General features: G+C 36.8%; 1 protein-coding gene across 1 annotated transcript; it reads left to right on the top strand.

Moving 5' to 3' along the window:
- The first annotated feature begins 3,020 nt into the window (after window positions 1-3,020).
- On the top strand, window positions 3,021-5,142 carry LOC119992932 (50S ribosomal protein L35, chloroplastic). The gene is made up of 3 exons (XM_038839773.1): window positions 3,021-3,398; window positions 3,494-3,610; window positions 4,813-5,142. Exons 1-3 carry the CDS (start codon window positions 3,141-3,143, stop codon window positions 4,888-4,890), a joined length of 453 nt encoding a protein of 150 aa, XP_038695701.1. The 5' UTR covers window positions 3,021-3,140; the 3' UTR covers window positions 4,891-5,142.
- Window positions 5,143-9,031: the final 3,889 nt, after the last annotated feature.

The following is a 9,031-nucleotide window of genomic DNA, read 5'->3' as shown; positions in this document are numbered from 1 at the left end:
AAACCAATGAAAACAAAGATATTTTGAACCCAAGAAGGAAGGAAAATTTCAGATGGAGATGGAACTGGAACTGGATTTGAGTTGTAAAAGTGGAAGTGAGAAAGAAAAGAGAAAAAGATGGTTGGGGTGGTGGACACAGAGAGGCAGAGGTGGGTAGTGTGTGTCTAATAAGAGGATATTGAGAGAGAAAAGACACACACACAGAGAGACAGAGAGAGAGAGATGGATAGGATAAGGTGAGCCAAAGAGGGCCTTGCTCTTGCACACAAGGCCCAGCAATTTCAAGCCTCACATTTCTTGTTATATCACTTCATCATCATAATCTCTTAACTCTCAAATGACCATTTTTCGCAATCTAACTTTGTCAAGATTTGTAATCTTGTCATTGGCAAGTATATGAGACAGCAGGGACAGATATTGCAGGGTTATCATCAACTACTACTGGATTGGAATTGGTTGAATGATTTCTTCACACCTATTGATGAACGCCACGTGTCTTCTTACCCTTTTTTTATTTTTCGAAGTCTATGTATGTGTACATGCGTCTCTTATAAACAAAATTAGTTTTGGTTTCTCATATAGAAAGATGTGTCAAACTCAAACGGGCCCAAGTTCAACACTTGTCATTAAGATTGATAAGCCCAAAACGGGGGTATTTATACAACTTTAGGAAACCGCTCGAGAGGTCCAGCACTGGAAATCAGCACTAATCTGTCTAGAAACGGATCACTCGAGATGAATGTATTAAACTCAAGCCGACTTGACTGAATGTACAACTAAATATAAACTCATTCAAATACCCCCTTCAAGTTGGTGCACATATGTCACACATTTCATAACACATTAGCCGGCTAGTTGATCTTCAAATCTTACCAAAACGGAAAGCCAATAAATCCGGTTTCAAGTTTCTTCTTGATAAAATATCACAATGTATCCCATAGTCTTTGGTTCAAACCCCAAATCAGTCAAGGATTTTCTAACCACAGCAATTCACATACCCCATTAGTCATACCTCTATATTTAGCCTCTACACTTGATCGCGCCACAATGGATTGTTTTTTATTCCGCCAAGTTACAAGATTCCCATCTACAAAAGTAATATAGCCTGAGGTTGACCTTCTATCATCTAGAGAGCCTATCCAATCTTCATTGAGTGTAATCTTCAATATGAAGATGTCCATCATTTTGAAACAATAATCCCTTATCAGAAGCATATTTAAAATATCTCAATATATGTTCCACAGCATCCATATAAGGTTGACACGAAGCATTGCATAAACTGACTTGCAACACTCACTGGATACACGATGTCAAGCCTCGTATGTCAGTCTCCGAGACTTCGACACCCTTCATCTCATTCTTCTGCTTTATTAAGTTTGTGGTTGTGAGCTCTTTTCGTGAAGGGGATAACGAAATGGATGAGAAAAGAGATCCAAATAAAGACTTTGCTTGGGATTATGTGAAAATGACAAACCAAGTGGATTACAAGTTTCAGAGATGGTTGATGGACCTTTTCGTTGGTTCTATTGATTTGATTCCAGAAACTCCTCGTGTCCTAGTATCTTGGCTTGGGCTTATATCAGTTAATGGACCTTTTAAATCATTTGGGTTTCACATTATTATTTTCAAGTTGGGCTGATATGTCTTGGACTTGGACTTTACTAGGCATTAAGCCCATTATGTTATGTTAGTTTTACACAGCATTTGACTTATCTTTTCAAATAGAATCACTTTAAAAAGTTCGTCTGCATGATCAATTTCTCATGTAATTAGCTCTAACCTTTTTTTCTATTATATTTATATATTTTTAATATAAAAAATATTTTTTGCAAAAAATTTGCACCTCAAAGCATCAATACTTACACTTTGCCTTGTGAAGGTGATAATGCATTGCTTTATGTTTTTGCATTTGAAAACACTGGTTAATACAACATGGAAGTCATATGGTAACATTTATGATGTAGTATAGATTAATAACATGCCATTTCCCTAGAATATCTTTACATACAAGATTGTTGATGAATCACCATGTTGTGATTGATGATAGTTCACCAGATTTGATCTTACCGTATCATTCCTTGGAGTTGCAATATCCTTCGTTTGTTTCGAGGAAAACCAACCTCTTATGAAAAAGGAAAAACTTATCATGAAAAAATAATTAATTTTCAATGTTTGAACAAAAACGTTGCTAATGTTTTTCGGTGTTTATTTGACGGAAAACATAAATTTAAAAGAAACAAATAAACCGCTACAACATCATGGATATAAAGTTTACAAGCCCTAAAGGTACGTATTAAAACTCCAAAATTTGATCAATAAATAAAAAATATTATATCCGACATGTTAATTAATAAACACATAAGCTTGCAGTCATGGTGGAAAACGACATACCCTCTTTAAAATGGGATATTGTTTTCCTTAGATTAGAGTGAATTTTTCATGATGATTTTTAATTGTTTTTCTTTGATCTTATCAATTTCCATCAAACAAACACTGAAAAATATAAGTATCATTTTCCAAGATTTTATTTTACGTGAAACAAATAAGCATTGGCCATCTGTTTTATTAGTTGATCCATGTTCTTTAAAATGATGAGAAGATTAAGAAAAGTCAATATTTTTTGTACGTTTTTTAATTGGTATTATTCTTGAGTGTTAAGAAAAGTCTGAAGGTGAAAATTATATGTTGTCTTATTTGGTCTTAACAATCACCCAGGAGTAGCCGAGTTGGCAGAAATTAATCCTTTGAGTTGGGAGACGTAAGTATAACTCTCCACATGGCACATGCTATGCGACTTATCAAGTGCTTGGGAAGAGCGGCGATTCACCATCAAAGTATCCGGATTTACATGGGCCAAATGACCATGATTGCTGTCAAAAAAGAAATAAAAAATAAAATTGGTGTTGAGATGATGAGATCTAACATGCTAAACAAACCATTGGGCCGCGGGCCCAGCCCAGCCCGAACCTCTTACAAATTGATGAGTGTCCTGTGTCCATGCTACTAGATGGAGAGTTGAGGTTGAGGATGTCCAGTACTGACCGGTAAATAAATCAAAAAGATTGAGGTCTTCGATTCACCTCCTTCGTCCTATCCACTGCTCAAAATCCTTATCAGCACAAGAAGCAATTAATCCAGCAATGGCTTCTATAAGCATGTTCACGATGGGGCTCTCCCCAGTACGCCCTCCTCCGCTCAGTGCCTTCCGGAATTCAATGCAATTTTCGTCGTTCCAGAAGCTCGGTAACTCGTTGAGACTCGGTTCCACCGATAGCATTTGTGGGTTTCGTTCTCTTCTTCCTCTGAACCAGACTCACTACGCTGTTGCTCCTCTCATCAAGAAGTTTCAATCTCTCACCGTTTTCGCTGCGAAAGGCTACAAAATGAAAACCCACAAGGCAAGTCTCTTGATTTTGCTAATTTGTTTCTTTCTGCGATTGGGATTAGGATTATTTCATTTTCGTCTTTGAAATTTTTTTTTTTTGTTTGATAGGCCTCGGCTAAGAGATTCAGGGTTACGGGTAGTGGCAAAATTATGCGGAGAAGGGCTGGAAAGCAACATTTGCTGCAGAAGAAGAATACCAAGAGAAAATTGCGGCTCTCAAAAATAGTGAGTTCAGTCTAATTTTCGGTGTTTATATGGTTTTTTTTTTGCTGCTTTGTGCCGTCACAAGCGTCATTTGCCTTATTGTTGTTTGTGATATTTCTAGTTCAATGCAACTACCAAATTTTGTTATTGCTATGTGATAATGAGCCCTTTGGCATATGCCAAGATAAAGTTGTAATTATTAAGACCCTGTAATTTTGAATCACGGGGAAAGGGCCGGAGTATTTTACATGAAATATAGTAGTTGCTTTCCCACGAAGGCTTACATCAGAAGGGATGAAATTTTCATACCTCACCTTGCAGGAATCGGATCCTCACCATATTTATAGCAACTTAGCTAGTTAGCTGAAAAAAACATTGTTTACAGTGCAGTGACACATGAAAGAAGATGAATATCCATGTGTTTATAAGTGTAAGCGGTCATTGTTTGATCCCTGTCGCAAGTTGCAATAAATTGGTTGCTTGTATTTCATAAAGGAAAAAAAAGTCAGGGCATTGAGGCTTAGGCCGTTTGTAAGGAAACAAGGTGGATATCTTAATAAATAGAGTTTAAAGCATTGTTATAGCATACCTTATATTCTGCTCAAAAAAATGTACAAAACATTTGCAGAGTAATCAATGTTTTTATATAGAGATGTTAAAAGTATTTAACTTGTAAATCTTGGAGCATCTGAGTTGTTAGGAGTGAAATATTCGCTTTCTGAAGATTGATGTTATGCCAATTGGAAAGTATGATATTCATTGAACAAGTATAGCAGGAAAATTTAGTTCTCAAGATTGGAGTTGTAATTGGAAAGAGTGGAGAGGGAAACAAGCTGGGGTACAAGTTACAATCTAATATCTGAGTTAGTGGATTGGAAGTTTTCATCCACAAACATGACCAAGGTGATGAATAAGTGATGGGATTTGGCCAAGTAGAATGCTAAATAAAACACCTTAGGTTCATTATGCTGCTGCCAGATTACTGAAATGACATTGCTTAAAAGATGATTATGACATTTTGTTTGGCTTTTGAGTTAAAATGACTGATTTTTATGACAAAATGTGTACCTATTATTAGAAGTTAAGCATATATCTTCATTCATTAATTTTTATGACTCTTTTTTAAAAAACATTATGCGTATTTTAGAGATCATGCATCTATTATTTTTTGCTTCAGTATAAAACTTGCTCTCTTATCTCCACCTTGTTTATTGTCTTGCCAGCACCCTGTTAGCCGGAGCGACTATGATAACGTGATTGGTTGCATGCCATACTTGAAAGTAAACAGAAACGCGAAGTAGAGATGGTGTATAACTTTCAAGGGAAACCCCATCAGTTCCTCTTTTTGATTTTTTTCACCGCATTACGTTCAATCCAAGTGAACTTGATTGTTGTATTCTACTGATCCAGTTCGTTGTAGTTGATATCCTGGACCTTCAAGTTTTCATATCTGCTTGCATTCCTACTGCTTGTGACCTCGTTAAATCTTGCATTTTAAACGTGGAATCACTTTAACACTACTATTGTTGTTACATACGATTTGTTGGTGTTGATGGCTTTGTTTTCTTGGAAGTTCAGTCGCATCGCACACCTTCTCCTGTTTTCTCTGTTCCTTACCATTCCTCTCTCCCCTTCGTCTTCAACATTTTTTGGCAAACAATTCCAAATAGCATATATGCTACTTGGATATCAAACACAAAAGAAAAAATTGTATTGCATACAGTATTTTGGTAGTAGCAAGCATTTTGTAATTGTTTTTTAGACTCTAAAACTTGTCTCTATAGCTCAGGTTTTAAGTTGACTCAGGTTGTCTCACCCATTAAAATTATATCATTCGCAAACGTCACATTGGATATGTCGTGTGAGTCCATCATTATAACAAACACGAGTGAATTTACACTATGTTTAGTTAAATGTGGGAACGAGAATGAGAACATGAATGAAAATGGGAACATAAATGAGAATTCTAATATTCCGATATTTAATTGGTGAAAGAATTGTGACAGGAATATTGAGGAATAAAAATGAGAATAATAGACAAAAGACTATATTATTCCTTATAAATAATTAAATTTTGTTTAATTTTAAATATTATAACTCATTAAATTTTGTAAATAAAAAAAGAAATCCAAACATAAAGACATCTTGCCATGTTTACAATAAAGATGCCATGTTTAGATCAAAATAGAATTAAGACATCCTGTCATAGAGAACCACTAGTTGTTTAGATGATACTCATGTGTGAGGTATCTTATAGAGGTTTCGAGTTCGAGTCTCTCTTGTCCCCTTTCCTTATACTCAAAAAGACATCTTGCCACATTAAAAAACACAATTGCTTTCGTCTACGAATTCTCTCTCTGGCTAGATTCATGTTGAGATAGGTCGACAAGTTCTGAGAATAGGAGATAACAACATGCTATCTGGTAAAATCCCAACAAGTATTGGAAAATGGAAACTTTGCATCATCATTCCGATCTCTAGCGGCCATCGCCATAGGTGCTATTGCGAGTCCAAAGAGCATCGACTCGATGACGAGTAGATGACCATCAATTAGAAGGGCGAAGAAGATGAGATAAAAGAAGGAATGAGTGAGTGGCAAATAAAATGATATATGTCCATGGACATTGTCATCATTTTACACCTACACCATATTCCGTTCCGCCTTGAACTTTAACTTCCGAGGTTTAAGGCCGTAATGGAGTAATGAAAATGGAAACTTTGCATCATCCTTTCGATCTCTGTCGTCCATCGCCATGAGTGCTATTGCGAGTCCAAGGAGCATCGATTCGATGACGAGTAGATGACCATCAATCAGAAGGGTAAAAAAAGATGAGATAAAAGAAGGAATGAGTGAGTGGCAAAAAAATGATATATGTCCGTGGGCAATGGCAAGGAAGGAGGATGTCAGGAAAATAGCTTTTCTGGCGTCCTCTTTCCATTGTCATCTCCAATCTAAATCATAATATTCTGCCCCAAGCACCTTCTACCCTCCGAGCAACAGGCCAGGTGGTTGTTTTGGTTTGTAATTGTAGGTTCATGCATGATGTTTAACCATTGGCCTCAAGAGTGAGGAAATTTTGTGTTGTGAAACTATACTTACTGTTGATAAGTAAATGATCTTCAAGCTCTTTTATAAGCGCTTGTAGTTATGATCAATAATATTTAGTCTTTTTAAGATGCTCACTGAATCTGCTCATGTTAGTGATGGACAATCATGCGATTGAAGGGAGTGGAAATTATGAGTAAAGAAACGTGTAGAAAGTATTTTCATTGACCTTGATTCAATTGATACAGCCTCAGGATTATATACAGAGAACTTAGAGTGATGAAATTATTTCTCAATATAGCACTACACGCCATTGAGAATGGAGTGACTAATGAGATTTTTGGTTCAGTTTTTGATATTAATCACGCCTACGTTGTAGGCGTGATTACATTTTGTTCATTCACGCCAATTGGAGTGGCGTGAATGAACAAAATTATGCAATTAATATATTTTTAATATATTTTGTTCATTCACGCCAATTGGAGTGGCGTGAATGAATAAAAATTACAAACACACGACCAAAAAATATCAAAACCAACCTGTCACAAATACAAAACAACAATTCATATCCAGCAAAATACATACATATACTAATCCTTTGATCCAAAATAAACAAAACATCATCATAACACAGTAAAAATAAACACATAAATTGTCATATGATTCAAACAAAGGCAAAGATCATATAGTCCTGTGCATACTCCATGTGGCAGGAGTAGTGGATGGACCAACCTCATCATGCGTCAACTGGGATGGATGCATGGTAAAGTCAGTTGCATGGGGAATGTGACCACGTCGACGTGATGGACCTACAGGATATCTACCCTCATGGTGGGGTGTAGCTTCAACATCATGGCTTATAGCCTCTTCAAATCGATGTCTCTCACCAACCTCGTCTAGAATGTCGCGGCAATTTCCCAAACAATTATTTGCAATGGCAGCAGTAGAGTCATTAATTGCATCACGCATTGCAGCAGCATCTTTTTTTGCTCCCTCTAATGCCAAAGCAGCCTGTATTAAGGTTTATTACATTACAATATAATTTAAGTTACATAAAAAAATGAAAATGTTTGCATATTTACCACTCGTCGTAGCCGACTCTCTCGTGGCGCATACTCCAAATATGTTTGTGGCCTATCTATAGATGGAGCACTAATCACCCGTCGGGTGATAGAGTAATACCAGTGCATATACTCACCAACGCTTGTGCGAGGGAATTGCTTCTGTGCGATATGAGATAGTCTATCATCCCAATATGCCAACCATGTAGCGTTCTTGACCACCCAATCAACATTATCCAGCCCTTTCCTATTCAGTCATGTAAACTGGCTCTTTCACGCATTTCAACTGCATGACATCTGAATTTGAGCGTTGTGTCTTGTACTGACAGTTATTCTGAATGTGCCACATCTTCACAACCCGAAGTAATTGTTTCTTGTTCTCAAATACTTCATTCATTGCCATTGTATCAAATTTATCTGAGTTGTGCATATCCCAATCAAGACAAACTGCATAATCTGACTGGCTCATATTCCAAATCCAGGTACGCAATCAGCTAAATTTAGGCACCTCTCCTCATCCGCGATGGTTGGGTCAATATTCACCTCCACATTTCCATCAACCTCTTTGTCATCGCTATAATCGGACTCAATTTCCTGTTCTTCTTCTACCAACTCAAAATCATTATTAGCAATTGCGCCCTCGAACTGACTATCGTCTTCATTATGACACATTTCTGGGATTAGATTTAGGTTCACGTATGGTGAGAATTGTTGATATGAACTATGCACGTCTGTTTGAGTTCCATCAATCCATGGCATGGATGGATTGTAATTTGCGTCATTATCAGAATCATCCTCAAACTGGAAGTTTGCATTTCAATTCCAACGTGACGTCATTATATTCTCCAATCTACATTAGAATATAATAATTGTGTCATTTTACAAACAACCATATTATTTCCTCCAGCATTTTAACACCTACGATATCAGTTCTATATATGATAATATGAACATATCCCATCTACCAAAATTTCACATTCATAACTACAAACATATAACCAATAGGAAATCATTAAAATTACAAAAAATCTTAAAATTTTTAATTCATAACTGTCCACATCTACACCATATCATATCTCAAACAATAACATAAATATCATATATTTAATAGAAAAAAAATTAAAAAAATTAAACACATCCGTACCTCTTGATAATCTTCCAGGGGTGTGGACTTCGGCTGGCGTCGTCACGGGTCGGCTAGGCTGCAGGCGGCTGGTGGCTGCTTCACCGGTCGAAGGGTCTGTTGTGGGCCACTGGTGGTGGCTGTATCACCAAAAGCTCTCTGGTTTTTTTGTGGGGTACGGGTGGGGACGAGAGACGGGATAGGGAGAGATA

This window comes from Tripterygium wilfordii, chromosome 23 (genome assembly GCF_013401445.1).
Source record: "Tripterygium wilfordii isolate XIE 37 chromosome 23, ASM1340144v1, whole genome shotgun sequence".
Classification (NCBI taxonomy): domain Eukaryota; kingdom Viridiplantae; phylum Streptophyta; class Magnoliopsida; order Celastrales; family Celastraceae; genus Tripterygium; species Tripterygium wilfordii.
The sequence above is the reverse complement of the archived record's forward strand: the minus strand, read 5'-3'. Positions and strand labels throughout refer to the sequence as shown.

Bases quoted from the DNA above. Each gene is read 5' to 3' on its own strand.
- LOC119992932 (XM_038839773.1), top strand. From the start codon at position 3,141: ATGGCTTCTATAAGCATGTTCACGATGGGGCTCTCCCCAGTACGCCCT. The intron at 3,399-3,493 runs GCAAGTCTCTTG...TTTGTTTGATAG, and splicing joins ACAAAATGAAAACCCACAAG to GCCTCGGCTAAGAGATTCAG. The intron at 3,611-4,812 runs GTGAGTTCAGTC...TTGTCTTGCCAG, and splicing joins AATTGCGGCTCTCAAAAATA to CACCCTGTTAGCCGGAGCGA.